At 44.3% G+C, this 17164-nt stretch overlaps 1 protein-coding gene across 1 annotated transcript in view; it reads left to right on the top strand.

The window, feature by feature from the left end:
* Nucleotides 1-17164, top strand: part of LOC311232823 (piggyBac transposable element-derived protein 4-like) — a 55927-nt gene that overhangs the window by 933 nt on the left and 37830 nt on the right. The window contains exons 2-3 of the mRNA XM_084319638.1: nucleotides 6782-6921; nucleotides 7339-7466. Of these exons, the coding sequence (XP_084175764.1) occupies nucleotides 6782-6921; nucleotides 7339-7466 (268 nt within the window). The remainder of the gene's footprint in view (nucleotides 1-6781; nucleotides 6922-7338; nucleotides 7467-17164) is intronic.

The following is a 17164-nucleotide window of genomic DNA, read 5'->3' as shown; positions in this document are numbered from 1 at the left end:
CTTGTTTATACAGTGTGCCCCCCGGCCCCCCCCCCCCCCCCCCAACCACCTCTAATGTAAATTACCCAGTATGGTTGTCAATATCCCAATGTACCCAACCCCCCCCACCCAACCTCCTCCAATGTACAGTTTCTACGTCAAATGTATATACTCCCTTTTCTTGACTCCTTCTGTATCACAAACAGTACTGTATTTGCAAATCTGGTATGTCATAAATGTATAGATGTAGCAGTACTGACTATCTGTATGTCATGTATGTCATATATGTCTATATGAATTGAAAATGGGGGACCCTGATGGAAACAAGACAAACGTCTTTCTCAGGTCTGCATCCCCTTAACAATTGTATGTATTGAGCCGTACTGTATTGTACCCATTCTGCAATCTGTTAAATAAAGTTTTCATTCATTCATTCAGTCTGTTTGAAAATTAGAAATATAGGCCTCTCTCTTATACATGCCTCATTTCAATAAAAGCCTGGTAGCCTGGTATTCTCTTCGGTTCAAATAACAAACTGCAAGACCGACGGCTTCTCAGTTACACTGTGGGTGACAATATTGTCACAAGGAAAGATGAAATTACCTACATGGGTTCCATCCTAGAGGCTAATCTTTCCTGTGACAAAATGGCATCCAATGTAATAAAAAAAGTCAACCAATGAACTCGATTCTTGTACCGGATCTCCTCTCTGGTAAACAAGAATACCCTGAAGACTCTGACAGGAGCACTCATTCAAGGGTACTACGACTATGCTTGCACCTCATGGTACCAAAGCACCCCAAAGGCGCTAAAAACAAAATTACAAACATCTCAAAACAAACTGGTCAGACTACTGCTTGACCTTACTCCAAGAACCCACCTCACCCCTGCCCACTTTGACAACCTAGGATGGCTTAGAGTAGACGACAGAGTACAGCAACTTGCAATGGGCCTGGTCTACAAGATAGACTACACGACCAAGGTACCCATGTACATGTCAAAATACTTCCCAAAGGTCAGTGAATACCACGATCACAACACCAGAGGGAGCTCCACGAATCATGTTAAACCCAGATTCGGCTCAAACAAGGGACTAAACGCGTTTCGCAATTATGCCACATCAATGTGAAACGCCCTACCTAAAGCTGTAAAGGAATGTGAATCACTACCCACTTTCAAAACCACTCTCAAAGAACACCTACGGGAGACTGCAATTCGAAACTGGCCCCTGTAAATGTCCTAACCCAACCCCCTCCAATGTACAGTAAATTACCTAGTATGGTTTTGTATTCCAATGTACAGTTTTTCTTGTTTGTACAGTGTGTCCCCCTAACCCCTCCAATGTACAGTAAATTACCTAGTATGGTTGTCAATATTCCAATGTACAGTTTTGCTTGTACAGTTGTACAGTGTTTCCCCCCCCAACCCCTCCTACCCAACCCCCCCCCTCACCCAACCTCCTCCAATGTACAGTTTTAACGTCAAATGTATACTCTTTTCTGGACTCTTTTTGTATCACAAACAGTACTGTATTTGCAAATCTGGTATGTCATAAATGTATAGATGTAGCAGTACTGTCTATCTGTATGTCATGTATGTCATATATGTCCTGATGAATTGAAAATGGGGGACCCTGATGTAAACAAGATGAAAGTCTTTCTCTGGTCTGCATCCCCTACTGTATTGTACCCATTCTGCAATCTGTTAATAAAGTTTTCAATCAATCAATCAAACCCGGCTACCCGCTACAGTTGAAACAAATACAAGCCCGGGTCGCGTGTATATTTTCCCTAACGGAGTTGCACTTCCGTGTTCGGTTTGCACGATCTTATTGGCCACTGACGTACGCTCTCTCTACGCCCAAACAGCGCGTTACGCTAGTTCTGCCTCTAACAGCCTGCAGCCTGCTAGCATTATCTAATTCATATAAATCGAAATATGATATATCGACCCATTCATTCATTCAACGTGATTCCATCAACACAACATAAATGTTCAAAACACGACAAAACAGTTTGCATCACTTCCCACGGTTCTCGGCACTTATTCTACCGGTAGTGCGGTAGTTGTTGCCACGGTATTGAGTCTTTGGGTGAAATTAATACTTCATTGGCGGGGAAGAAGAACACTGATAGCGGTGTGTCGACCGTCCCGCGAGCCTGGACGGTCCACACACCGCTATCAGTGTTCTTCTCCGCCAATGAAGTATTCACCCAAAGACCCAATACCGTGGCAACAACTACCGCACTACCGGTAGAATAAGTGCCGAGAACTGTGGGAAGTGATGCAAACTGTCTTGTCGTGTTTTGAACATTTATGTTGTGTTGATGGAATTACGTTAATATAGAGAGATGAAAACAATACGTAATTTCGATTGATATGAATTGGATAATGCTAGCAGGCTGCAGGCTGTTAGAGGATAGAGGCAGAACTAGCGTAACACGCTGTTTGGGCGTAGAGAGAGCGTACGTCAGTGGCCAATCAGATCGCGCAAACCGAACACGGAAGTGCAACTTAGCAAAAGCGAAAGGCCTCTCCTCTGTCCTGATTCTCCTAGATCTTAAACCCAGATCTCCTAGATCTATCTGCAGCCTTCGACACAGTCAACCACCAGATCCTCCTTGCGGCCCTCGCAGGAATGGGAGTGGCTGGCTCTGCGCTGACATGGTTGTCATCATACCTCAATGATCGCTCCTACCAAGTGTCATGGAGAGGGACCCTGTCGGCCACCCGCCCCCTGCGGACGGGTGTCCCCCAGGGCTCGGTTTTAGGACCCTTTCTCTTCTCCCTCTACACTAAATCACTGGGTAACATTATCACGTCTCATGGCTTCTCCTACCATTGTTATGCCGACGATACTCAACTCTTCCTCTCCTTCCCTCCCTCAGATATCCACGTCTCTGAGCGGATCTCGGCCTGTCTGTCCGACATCTCCGCCTGGATGACGACCAACCACCTCAAACTGAACCTAAGCAAAACAGAATTGCTCCACCTGCCGGCCAAATCCTCCCCCCTGACCGACCTTTCCATCACAGTCGAGAATGCAGCTGTGACCGCGTCCCCGACCGCGTCCCCGACCGCCAAGAACCTTGGTGTTGTCCTCGACGACCAGTTGAACTTCTCTGCTCACATCGCAGCGACAACCAGAACCAGAAGCAACGCCCCTTCCTGACAAAAGAAGCCACCCAACTCCTCGTCCAATCAACAGTCATCTCCCGCCTCGACTACTGCAACACACTGCTCGCTGGCCTCCTGGCCACTGCCACTAAGCCTCTTCAACTCATTCAGAACGCAGCAGCCCGTCTGATCTCAAACCTACCGAAGTCGGCCCATGTCACCCCACTTCTTAGGGACCTGCACTGGCTCCCCATTGCTGCACGAATCCGCTTCAAGGCCCTCGACCTAGCATACCGTCCCGCCGAACCGCTCCCGCCTACCTCCGGTCAATGGTCTCTAACTACACACCCTCAAGACCCCTACGCTCTGCATCTTCTGGCCGCCTCAGACCTACTCCTATCCAAGCTCCGGGAGGGTCATCAAAGAGAAGTCGCCTATTCTCAGTCCTTGCCCCACAATGGTGGAATGAACTACCCACCCCAGTTAGGACAGCCGAAACACGTCCAATCTTTCACCGTCGACTAAAGACGCACTTCTTCAACCATTATCTGAATAAAAAAATAAAAAAATAAAAATAAATAATCTAACCCTAACTAACCGTACTGACATGCACTTGTCCTAATAAACTAACCTACACTGTAGCACTCAACACTTTGATGAACATTGTTGCTCAGCTGATAGAGTTGTGCCCTTCCTGATGGCTTGTCGTACAGAACATGTAAGTCGCTTTGGATAAAAGCGTCAGCTAAATGACTAAATGTAAATGTAAATGCAACTCCGTTAGGGAAAATATACACGCGCCCGGGTCACTATTAGAGGAATTACGGTATATACATTTGACGTAGAAACTGTACATTAATAACTATACTTGCTGTTACTATGCAATAATAATAAATCAGGAGAGATGCGCTAAACAGGTGGTCTGAAGCACACACATACACAAACAACAATGTCGTCCCGTGGGGGGAAGCCCAAACATCTATAGCGTCTCGTCTCTTTAAAGGATGCTAGTACAAGCACCCGAAAAACCAAAGAAAATCCATGTCCCTGGCTCCCTGCAGCCTCTCCAACTTATCCAAGGGAGCTCTCTTCCTCAGTTTTACTCCGAATCTGGACAAGATATCGGATACTAAAAAGACATGAAAGTGACTGTGTGTCTTGGGAGGACTAGGGTGGTTGTGCCGTGCGGAGATGGAAATATTAAAGTTCACACGCTCATTTTGCAAGCTGCCATGAGATACAAGAAGGCTATCGCCAAGGTAAGTCGTTGTTGTCACTTTGGATCCTGCGGCTTTTGTTCCAGGCGCGACGCTGCGCACTATGGCGCAAACCTGAAACGAATGAAAAGGAGAGGGAGATGGCTAGCTTTTTTGTGTTTGCATAATAATCCCACCGAAAACTGGACACACGCATCATATGTGAATGGTCGTGTGTTGCTATCTAAAGTAAAAGAGCACCGCCATTCTGGTCCTGTGTTTGTAAAACCCTCAAAACTTCCTTTGGGACTGTTGGGGACAAAAGTGCAGGCTTGGGTTGCTGCAGTATTCAACTTCAAAACACAACTTTAGCCGCACTTATTTAAGTACTTGTTTACATAAGCAGGCATATACGCGCATATTAACCTTGTTATATGATGTATTGATGCTCCTGGAAGTTGCACACGCTGAGATAAGCTGACTAGCAGTAGTTAGCAGCAAGTCTCAGCCAGGAGTGGGACTGCATTCTAGGCGTTTTAAAAGGGGAAACGCTTCAAGTCTAACCAGTCCAATCAATTACCCAGCACGGAAACGGGAAGCCTTTTTATCACTTGAGTCTAGTCTATTAAGCATTCGAAGATATCTTTGTCCCACTTATAATTAGCTTATTATGGTGGCTAGGGTAGTTAGCCAAGAGGCTGTAGCATGCGAGGCTATCGGTCCTAGTCTGGCGTCGACGCCTGGAGAGCGCTCGTATCACGCGGTTTGAGCCCGATTGGTCAATTTTCCGCACGTCGTCACAGAGGCTATAAGACCTCTCGTATCACAGCGCTTGGCTTTTGCAGAAATCTCTAGAGCAGCGTCTTCAAAAACACGGCTCCCAGCATGCAACCTAAACGACAGATGGTGTAAGTACTCTTTATAGGCGGCAGTACTGCATATTATAGCATTCGTTAAGTTTCCGACAGTCTTCTATTCATTTTATTTATTATTATTATTATTATTATTATTATTATTATTATTATTATTATTATTATTATTATTATTATTATTATTATTATTATTATTATTATTATTATTATTATTATTATTATTATTATTATTATTATTATATATTTTTTTAACTTCCATTTCATTGGTTGTTTTATTCATTTGAATTGTTTTTATTCATTTAACTTTTGTCTTTATCTTCTGTAGCACTGTAGAGATTTTTTCAAATATAAAGTGCGGTACTAGGGCTGTCAGTTTATCGCGTTAATTAGATTAATTAATTACACAGCAAATTATCGCGTTATGAAAATTAACTCAAAATTAATTACAATTCTTTTTTTTCTTTTTTTTTTTAATCATTTTTTTTTGTATCTCATTCATTCCATAAGAATGTAGAATACACATTTACAGACTTTTTTATTTTTTAATATGGTCCATTTGCATGTTCTTGGTATCTGATTCTAGGGACATCTATGAATCTCAGGGAATGTATTCCCAGTGTCAGAAATACTGTGGGCTAGATCCACAAAGAATGGATTGCACGGTGCAAGTTGCACCCTGGTCTGCATCCCCTTAACAATTGTGTGCCGTACTGTATTGTACCCATTCTGCAATCTGTTAATAACATTTTCATTCAATCAATCAATCTGCGCGGTGATTGATTGAATGAAAATTTTATTTTGAGTAAATTGTAATGAACCAAATGAGAATATCAATACATTTTTTTGTATCTTTGACTGTGAATAACACCATGCTCAAATTGACCAGACCTGAAAAATCTAAGCAAATTAATAGATGGAAGATGATTAAACAGAAGGTTTTGTAGATACAGTACTGAATTATGCCATCCGGACACATGCAATTTGAAATATGATTATATAATACAGAATATCAGGCATAAAATGGTTATGCGATTAATTAGATTAATTAATTACAAATCCTGTAATTAATTAGATTAATTTTTTTAATCGCCTGACAGCACTATGCGGTACAAATTGAATTTATTATTATTATTATTAGTCTATGGTGGTTGTGCAAGAGGGTTTTCCAGAGATTTTGGTACTATTTTCCACCAAATATATTTTCTTGCTTGAGCTCACGCGGTTGAGCATACAGGCATCGCGTGACCAGTGCGTGCCGATTTTTGTATTTGTAGATTCTGCATTGAGTGAACAATTTTGTATTTGTTATTGGTATTATTGTTTGTATTATTGTTTCATTCATTACACAATGAGTTGAACGAGAGCAACATCGTGTCCCGTGTTTGATTCTTCACTTCCCCCTCAAGGCCCTATGCTAACTTGTTCCCCAAGGAGCACAGTGAAAAATGTTTATTAACAAACTGTTTATTACATGCACTATGCGTGCGTGTGTGCAAACTGGAAAGGATTTAAAAACATGTAATACGCCTAATTGTAAATGTAGCTGCTCAAACGAATTATGTTTTGTGTAACTTTTGTATTCTTGTATACTTATCTGTGTGTGTGTGTGTCCACCAGGCTGTGCTCTTTAGCCCATCATGCCAAGCAGGAGATAGAATTGGACAAACCAGACCCTGCCACCAGTGAAGAGGAGGACATGGACAATACAAAGCCGTCCACAAACCAAGAAGAACAAATGGACACCAAGCCTGTAGTTGGTGAGCCTTCATTTGTTTGTTTTTCCCACAGCTCAGTCAAGGGCATCAAACTCAGGCCAACTTCAGGTCAAGCAGTCAGGCCCTCATTCAGGTCAAGCAGGCAGGCCCTCATTCAGGTCAAGCAGGCAGGCCCTCATTCAGGTCAAGCAGGCAGGCCCTCATTCAATTATCTTTGGTGGCCGTTGTAAATTAGTTTTCGAGGGCCAGTCAGACTGATAGCAGCACAGTCATGTTGCCAAGAGTGTCCTCACCTAAACAGAGTATTTTCATGATTTTACCCAGCATTACCTCTTTTTGTGATGTTCTAATCTCATTACTACACTACTACTACTACTACTACTGACTGTCCAGCCACACCAAGCCTTGCCAACACTGAGTATGATCACCTAGTGACGAGTCATTATTTGCATTGTTCAGACCCTCCGGCGCCTCAGTCAGTCGAGGCCTCCAGTGATGCTCCTGGTGCCGCTGCAGAGACCCTCCCTGACCAGGCCGTCGATCCTGCTGACGGTGAAGAGGAGGAGGAGAAGCAAACACAGACGGAGGTGTGTGGCTGGGAGGCGGTGGTATACATACTTCACTGCTGTCGGAAACCTTTTATCTCCAAATGGGTCAATATTAAACAGACAACATAACATATATGAAAGTGCTTGACTTAAACTTAAAAGTATCTTGTAACATACAAAATAACTCAAGTCAGAATCGTCATCATTTAAAAGTTAAGCAAAAAATATATAAAATAAAAAATTATATAAAGAAAATCGTCATAATTTAGAAATGAGATTGCATACTATGAATCGACTTGATCGTTAATCTACCTGTTGATTATTTGTATGACAAAGTCGGAGTCAACCCTTGCAGGGTTTTATTTCAGTTTTATAATCGGTTTTATTTAATGAATTGAAAACGGCATTGATATTACGTAAAAGCAAACTGGCAATAGAAAAGATGTTCAAAATAATGTAATAATAATAATAATAATAATAATAATAAACTTTATTTGTATACCATCTTTCATACAGAAACTGCAGCTCAAAGTGCTTCACAACAGAAAAAGACAGGCATAAAATGAGCACATAAACACCCCAACATCCCAACAGGCCACCTAGTTTATGGTTTGATTCAGTTTTAAATAGACAATAATAAAAGGAGCAAGATAAAATAGACAGAGTAAAATAGTGCAATAGTGCAGTGCAATAAAATTGTAGAATAGAATAGATACAAAATATATATATTTTACAGTGCAATAAAATAGGTCTGGATTACTGTTTAACAGTTCAAAGTCGTACAATGGTAAAACTGTTCTGAATTACCGTTTCAACAGTTCAAAGCCGTCCCAAACCTTTGTTCGGTATCCATAGTTCAAAACATGACAAGTCTTCTCTTCTGCCTGACACCACAATGCACATTTTAAGGCAAGCCATATCAGACGGTATTAAAGCTGACAGTCTCCCCTGCTCATGACAGTCTCCTGTTGCCTGACACCACAAATGCACATTTTAAGGCAAGCCGTATCAGACAGTAGTCTCCTGCTCATGACAAGTCTCTTCTGCTCGATACACACACAGTTCAATACCCGACAGTTTTGAACCTGTAATAAACAATATACAGAAAACTGTAGCCCAGTGCAATAAAAACCTGAGTTTTGAACCTGTAATAAAAAGCAATAGACTAGTATAATATAATAAGAATAATATAATAGTAGAATAGAATAGATAGTAAAGTTATGCAACAGAATGGACAGTAAAATAGTGCTACAGTACAGCGGAGTGTATTAGAAGGCTATGTTGAAGAGGTACGTTTTTAGCTTATTTTTGAAAATATTAAGAGATATAGCTTCCCTAATGTCCATAGGTAGTGTGTTCCATAACTTTCGTCCCAGTGAGATGTAATAGAAAAATAGGCCAAAACTCATTCCTGTATTCAGCAGCAGTACTATGGAATAGCCTACCAATGGAGTTGAAGCCCATAAACCCCTTCTCCACTTTTAAATCAGCTATAAAGAGGTGGATCATAAGTAGCAGAAGTTGGGAGTAGTGACCAAAGGGTTTCTAATATGCGTTATTCCTTTTTTATTCTTTTATTGTCTATAAAATGGAATATTATTGTATGTATTTTTCTTTTTATACCACACATCCTGACATACAGACACTACAAACACCCACGTCCACACACCAGTACATAAATCCACTGACACCAATGATGAAGGACCACAATGGAAACAAGCCTATGGCTTTATTGTGTTTATTGATTATTCGAATCCTATTGGTAAATGGTGATAATGTATACCTGTTCATCCTGTGATCAAATGTATATGTATGATTCCATTCTAAATCTTGGTTCTAGTTAGTAGCCTAGCTGCCGAGTTTTGAATGAGTTGGAGTCGTTCTGTGGTTTTCTTTGGGAGGCCAGTGAGGAGTGCATTACAGTAGTCAAGTCGGCTTGAGATAAAAGCATGGATCAGTTTTTCAGCGTCTTTTTGATTTATAAACGGCTGTACTTTATCTATGTTTCTAAGGTGGACAAATTATGTTTTTGTCACCTTGTTGATGTGTGATTTAAAGCTTAGGTCTGAGAAATGAGAGTGAGAGTCCACACAGCATAATACAAAATTCAGCGTCACAATACGCTGAGCAGCAGAGAGACTCCCCTCAGAGACAGCACTAGCCTCATGCAGCCACTTTTCAAGCCTGCACAGTGCACACACAAGACAACAAACCCCTCACCTGAGGTTTGTTGTGAAGAGTCTCTCCCATCAGCTGCTTCCTTAACAGCCTCAAAGGGCCGCCTATTGACCGAATTGTATTCACAACAGAACTGACCACCTCTCTGCTTCCAGCTATCCCTGGAGCAGGAGCAGTAACTGAATATGTGGCCAAACCAGCGTCTTCACTCTGGGCAACTACCAGCTTACCACAAGTCCTGGTTAACCATGTTGCCTCAGAGGCTAGTGTACCCCGCCGAATTGTCACCCTGTCACTCGTCACAACTACAGGTTGTGGAGCAAGGGTGATCGTACACACTGGCAATACCTCAGGGAGCAACGGAGCAAACACATCAGGGCACAAAACAGTAGGGTGATCCAAAACTTTAACACATGGCATAACTCTGCCACCAGCGATGTCATTACCTAACAAAAAGGTGACACCTCCCACTGGTAATGATGGGCGCACGCCCACCTTGAACACCCCCTTTGCCAACCCACAGGTTAGATGTATCTGATGGAGGGGCACAGACACAAAGCCCATGCCGATCCCCTGCACCAACACACTAGAGCCAGTCGATGACTCATCACAAAATGGTAACATGTCTGATACGATAAATGACTGTGCTGCCCCAGTATCCCGCAGTATGCATACTGGACGCTGGTCCAACTCACTGCCACTGAGCGAAACCAACCCGTCCGACATAAACGGTTCGTAACTGGGTCCTGGTATGTCACACACTGTCTGGATTAAACCAACCGCTTTAGGTCGTCCATCTGTCTGAGACTGCTCCTTGCGTCTCAAAACAACACAGTCACTTATAAGGTGGCCCACCTGACGACAGTAAAAACACTCCCGCTCCTCGTAGCGGGGAGACACCGAGCGGGGCGGACTAGTCTGTCCAACATAGCCACTGCGGCGGATCTGCGGCGGACTAACGTGTGACCTAGCTGGAGTGTGAGCAGAGGGATAAAAGGTCCTACCCTCATGTCGGAGAGTACCAAACGACTGTCGATGAGTTAGCACAAACTCGTCAGCGAGTACTGCAGCCTGAGCCAACGTACCCACTTTTTGCTCATTCAGATATGTAGCCAAACGGTCATTCAGACTATTTTTAAATTCCTCCAGCAACAGTAACTCAGACAGTGTCTCAAAATCAGACACGTCACTCGCCTTACACCACCGAAAAAACAGAGACTCCTTCTCACGAGCGAACTCTACAAAAGTCCTGCCAGGCAACTTTCTGTGAGAGCGAAATTTCTGCCTGTACGCCTGTGCAGCTTTCTATTGTGGTGGTGGAGGTTAGGTGCACTTTAGTCTGTGTTTGTAAATAAGTAATGTTTTTTTTTTGTGTTGTTTTTTATGCTGTGCGTTTATGTGAATGTTGATTAGTGGTAGTTGAGCTATGGTTATAATTATATTGTCATTTCGGATGTATGGAGGCACTGTATGCTTGGTTAAAGTTGTGAATGGAGGTGTATTCATTCACATGTGATCCAGGGACGTAGCGAGGAGTGGGCTGTAATTGGTCGAGATACGTCACGTGGTGTCAGTGAAACAGTAAACAAGAAGTTGCGGGGAATTTGACAGCAGCGAAGGGAAACGAGTGAGGACTGGTGAGTGAATGTGTGTAAGCGATTTGTTTTAAGAATGATAGTAGTATTGTGGTAGTTATTGATTGAATGTGTGTTTTGTTTCAAGGTTTGTAACCTCTTGGAGAAAATAATTAAAACCGTTTTACAACTGAGTGGCATCCTGTCCATACCTTCACCCCAGCAGCGGGAGTAAAGCTGCACAGTTACAAACCACGGGCGGCGGCAGAAGAGTGGCTGAAACGCGCCGTCAGACAAGGACAAAACAACCGAGGGATATGAGGTACTCCTGTGTCGTTGTAAATGGAATAACTCGCGCATCAGACCATACGGGTCAGCGAGCAGGAACTTTCACCTGGTTCAAATGCTGATACAAGCATCTAACACAGCTAAGGAAGCTAACGCAGCTGAATGAGTGAATGAATGAAAACTTGGTTTGACAGATGTCAGTGCCAACTTCAAATGCGATCAGGAGTAATGCCAAGCTACTGAAACTGGCTATCAAATAGCATACCAAAGCTAACGTGGACAAACAATGAAGGCAGTTGATTGTTTGTTTGAGCATTTTATTAACAGATTGGAGAGTGGGTGCAATACAGTGCAGCTCAGTGCGCACGGTTGCTGGGGGGATGTAGACCAGAGAGGACTTTCGTCTTGTTTACATCAGGGTCCCCCATCCAGTTGAGGATAAAAGCTAGTTTGTTTACTAGCCCTGCGATGGTGCCAATCATATTATATAGGTGTATGCTGATTAGTAGCCCTCTAATTTCAAGACCTTTAGCTTAGTTTGAGTGTACCTGGGTGGCAAGCCGGCGGGAGAAGGTGAAACCTACTCCACTTTGTTTATTTGTATTGTTTTCCATTTTTGGGCGGTATCCCTGGGGGGACCTCTGGTGAGCCTGGTAACGCCGCTGAAGACTAGTTAGGCTAGGATAGTTAGGGAAGTAGCTTCTGAGCTAGTTTAGGCAGCTAGAGAGGGCGGAAGACACAAGGTAGATAAGGAGTTACGGGTACGCTCAATTAGGTTATTATTTATTAGGTTATTTATTATTACAATTATTTATTTTATGGTCAAATAAATAATAAATAAAAAAAAAATAAAAAAAAATGGATCAATTAAAGAAAGAGAGGGCCAAAGTGAAGGCAGCTTTCACAAGAAAGGCCAACAGCATTTTGCGAATGGCGCCAACTATGCTGCGAGAGGAATTGAAAAGTGAGTGGAAATCCCTTTCTGAGGACGCAGAAAGGCTTCATGCAGCTAATTATGTGTGTGAGGCCTGTCTGATTGATGAAGCAGGCGACATGGAGGCTGTGGATGATAAAGCCAAAGCAGACTTGGAGAGGGTAACCATAGAGTGTGATACAACATTAAAAGAGGTGAAGCAGGCAATCCATTCCAACCTTTGGTCAAAATATGCAGAGACCGAGCTAAAAGCAGCCATTGGACGGGCAGAAAGAAGCTATGAAGGTGCGGGAGAAGTTAACCTGGAAACAATCACCTACGAAAATGGTAAAGAACAAGTCACACTCTTGGAATCTCTCATCACCAAGGCAGAAAGTCTGCTAGCTGTCTAGGAAGGGTGGATCCCTGAAGGCGCTGCGTGCGAGGTTAGAAAAAAGCTGCAAGTACTGGAGGACAAGAGAATTGACCTCTGGCGAAGGTGGGTGGTTGAATTCGGCAGGGTCCAGAAAGAGCAGGCTGATAGAGCCATTGAAATCAGGCTAAAGGCCGCCTCCGACATTGCAGAAGCTGAAAAAGGAGCCGCTGAGGCTGAAAGAAGAGCCGCCGAGACCAGGCTAAAGGCAGCCGAAGTTAGCGCTGGGTCTGAGGAGAGGGCCGCAGATGCCAGAGAAAAGGCAGCTGAGATCCAGTTGGTAATGGCAGAGGCCGCCGCAGAAGAGCGTGCCGAGCTGGCTAAGGCGCAGCGGAAAGCATGGGAGGTAGCACACAGCGCTAGCATAGCAAGCCTGGAAGCGGGAGGCTCACAAGCAGCAGCCATACAGAGAGTTCGCCTTCACCCAATACAGCTATCAAAGTTCAATGGTTGCATGAGAGACTTTCACCGTTGGCGAAGAGACTGGGAAAACCTCCAGCGACGGTGATCCATCTGGGTCAGCCGAAGTAAAGAAATTCCAGCTCCTAGACAGTGTGGAGGAGAGAATCATCAATGGCGTTAGGCTTTCAAGCTACGACACAGCTCATGATATGTTTAGGGTCCTTGAAAACCGGTTCGGGAATAAGACCACCATCGCCATTCAGATAATTGAAGAGTTGGAGAAGTTGCCGGTGGCAAAAGGTAACCAGCCGAGAAAAACAATAGAGCTCATCCAAGCTGTTGAGAAGGCCCTTACTGACCTGACAGACTTAGGAAATATTGGAGCTATAAAGAATCCACTTGTTATCAAAGCTATTGAAAGCAAACTGCCTGAATGTGAGCTGAGGAGCTGGCTCACCTTTAAAGCTGCACCTGTGAACAATGTCACCCCTGAAGGCCACTTTGACGCTCTCCTAAAATTCTTAAAAAATGAAGAAGTAGTCCTTGAGGCGTTGGTGCAGCTAAGACCCTCAGAAGTGTTCGAGAAGCCAAGCAAGCCAGAGTGGAAGACGTTCACACGAGCAACAGGAATGGTTGCGACTGGAGAAGAATGCAGCGTGTGTGGAGATAAGGAGCACGGAGGCAAAATGTTCTTCTGCAAAAGGTTCAAAGCGCTCAGTCTGGCTGAGAAGAGAGACGTCGTCGAAAGGAATGAAGCCTGTCTGGCTGAGAAGAGAGACGTCGTCGAAAGGAATGAAGCCTGCCAGAGATGTTTGACATCCCATCAGAGGGATGGAGAATGCAGCGACAGGTTCCTTTGCAGGAAGTGCTGCCAAAAGGGAGAGACCTCCGACCACCACTACCTCATGTGCTCTGCAGAAGGAGGGCAAAAAGGAGAGGAGAGGAGAATGGGAAGGCAAAGGGTGGAAACAAGCGGCGTAAACACAGGAACACTCTCAGAAGAGCAACAGAAGGCACTTGCTAACGTCTCCCCCGAAGCAGCGGACCAGATTTTAAGGGCATTCACCAACCAAACAACAGTGTCAATGAGCACAAGCAGTAAGGGTGGTAGTCTCCGTGGAAAAAATGGCCTGAGGGAGCATCCTGTGCTTATGATGATCATGGAGGTCATGACAAACGGAGGGCAAACTATTGGGACCCTAGTAGACCTTGCGTCCGACACCAACTACATAACCCACCAAGCTGCCAAAAGACTCAGACTGAGAGGGGAGAAGATAACGTTGGTTGTGCATGGAGTTGGTGGGATGAAAGTGAGAGTCAAGACAGAAAGGTACCTGCTCAAGGTCAGGATGCGTATTTCAGAGGACACATGGAGTCCCCACCAGATAGTCTGTTATGGCCTGGATGAAATCGCCCGAGCAGGCAGAGTCGTCAGCCCGAAGCAGCTTAAAAGATTCTTCCCAGAAGTCAAAACGGAGGAGCTGGTCCGGCCAGAGAAGATCGAGCTCTTGATCAGCCACCGGGAGGGTCGGCTTGCTCCACAGCGGATGAAGAGAGTGGGAGATCTGGTGCTGTGGGACGGCCCGCTAGGGAAGACTGTGGGGGGAACGCACCCTGATCTGTTTGAGGAGATGGAGATGTCAATCCACAACTCTAAGACTCATTTTGCACACTCTATGAGAGCAAAAGCGATCACGGTGGAGGAGATCTCCTGCGAGCTGGTAAACACCAAAAGAAAAAGGGCTCAGAAACTGGACAAGGTCACGAGAGGAGTGGAAGAGATCCTCCCCGCTGGAGGCTTCTCTCTCAAGCCATGGGTTCAGTCCGGTCAAAGTGGGAGGCGTGAAAGAAGTCAGCCCAAGCAATCTGGTGAGGTTTCGAGTCTGGCGCTCGAAACCCTGGTGTTGCCCAATGCCAGAGAGGCTGTGTGTAAGGTTCAGCAGCTTGGCCAAGCTCTGTGGGGGGGCCATCAGCTGGGTCCGCCGAGCGGTGAACAAGTGGCGAATCCGAGGTGGAACCATAGAGAGAGCAGAGTGGGAGGCCAAGCACTTGATGCAAGCAAAGAGTGTGCTGATAAAGATTTGTCAATTTTGTCGCTAACCATGGCTGAGAAATGTGTTGCATTAGAGGAAGAAAAGGCCTCTTTACATACTATGATGAAACGGTCACAAGAAAGTCATCAGTCTGAGATTAATTCTTTAAAAAGTGAATTGGATAAAGTATCAGCACAGTTGCAAATGACTGAGTACAGTCTTGAGGAGAGAGAGAAGATCCACCATGATGAGTGTGAAGGGGCCTCTGCCCTGAAGGGGAAAGTGGAGCATCTCCACGTACAGTTCCATAAAGAGTCAGATAAAGTGAGAGAGGCAGTTAACAAACATCATTGTCTACACAATGAATTGCAAGCCAAAGATGAGCAAATCAACTGCATCAACGTTCAAATAAGTCAAAGAAAGGAATTACTTGCTGGACTCTGTCAACAGCTGAAGGAGAATGATGCAGCCATTGCCCATGTCATGGATTCTGCCTCAATTGAAAGGCTGAAACATGCTGAAGAGAACAATGGTCTAATAGCAGAGTTGGGAAGAATGGAATATGAGCACAGAAGCTCTCTGAGCAGCTGGAAACTACAACAGCCTGTTGGCAATGGAACTGAGATTTCAGTTTCACAGAATAAATGGAAGACATTACATCTCAAACTCAAGCTGTAACAAAATAAACATGTGACATTTTTGTCCTTGAAGGGGCATTTCTTCATCTTCAAAAAGAGGGTCTGTCCTCGAAGCATGGGAGCTTGGGGCCGCTTCCGAGAACTTTGTTTGGCAGCTAAAAAGGGAGTAGCATTCCCTGAGTCAACTCTGAACAGACTTGTGTCCACCACCAAGGGAGAGTGTTTATCTGTTGTGGTCTCCTTGGGTCTAAAGACCAGGATACCAAGTGGGAGGTGTGCAGCTTTCTATTGTGGTGGTGGAGGTTAGGTGCACTTTAGTCTGTGTTTGTAAATAAGTAATGTTTTTTTTTTGTGTTGTTTTTTATGCTGTGCGTTTATGTGAATGTTGATTAGTGGTAGTTGAGCTATGGTTATAATTATATTGTCATTTCGGATGTATGGAGGCACTGTATGCTTGGTTAAAGTTGTGAATGAAGGTGTATTCATTCACATGTGATCCAGGGACGTAGCGAGGAGTGGGCTGTAATTGGTCGAGATACGTCACGTGGTGTCAGTGAAACAGTAAACAAGAAGTTGCGGGGAATTTGACAGCAGCGAAGGGAAACGAGTGAGGACTGGTGAGTGAATGTGTGTAAGCGATTTGTTTTAAGAATGATAGTAGTATTGTGGTAGTTATTGATTGAATGTGTGTTTTGTTTCAAGGTTTGTAACCTGTTGGAGAAAAGAATTAAAACCGTTTTACAACTGAGTGGCATCCTGTCCATACCTTCACCCCAGCAGCGGGAGTAAAGCTGCACAACGCCTCTGGCACTAACTCATAGGCCCTAAGTACAGCCGTCTTTATTATGTCATAAGACAAACTGTCGCTGAGAGGGAGGGCAGACAAAATCTCCTGGGCTTTCCCAGTGAGCTTACATTGGAGCAATAGAGCCCAGACCTCTTTAGGCCACTTTAATGAGGTAGCAACTCGCTCAAAAGCATTAAAATAGGAGTCTACCTCCGCCTCCCGAAATTGAGATACTAGAGACATAAGTCTACTTACATCATAAGCCCCCACAGCCGTGGAAGAGGGTTGAGCAGGACTCCCAGCCTTAGCAGCCTCGAGCTCCAGTTGCTTCATTTTAACCTCCATTTCCATCCGGCGGTTCTCCGTGTCCAGCTCCATTTTTCTAATAGCTAACCTGTATTCCCTCTCCTTCTCCCTCTCCTCATATTGCAACCGTGCCAAACTTAACTGAAGACTGGCCTCCTCAGTACCCCCCCCCCCCCCCCAGGGAA

The sequence above is a fragment of the Notolepis coatsorum genome (genome assembly GCF_963971535.1).
Source record: "Notolepis coatsorum genome assembly, chromosome: 8".
In the NCBI taxonomy this organism is placed as follows: domain Eukaryota; kingdom Metazoa; phylum Chordata; class Actinopteri; order Aulopiformes; family Paralepididae; genus Notolepis; species Notolepis coatsorum.
The sequence above is the reverse complement of the archived record's forward strand: the minus strand, read 5'-3'. Positions and strand labels throughout refer to the sequence as shown.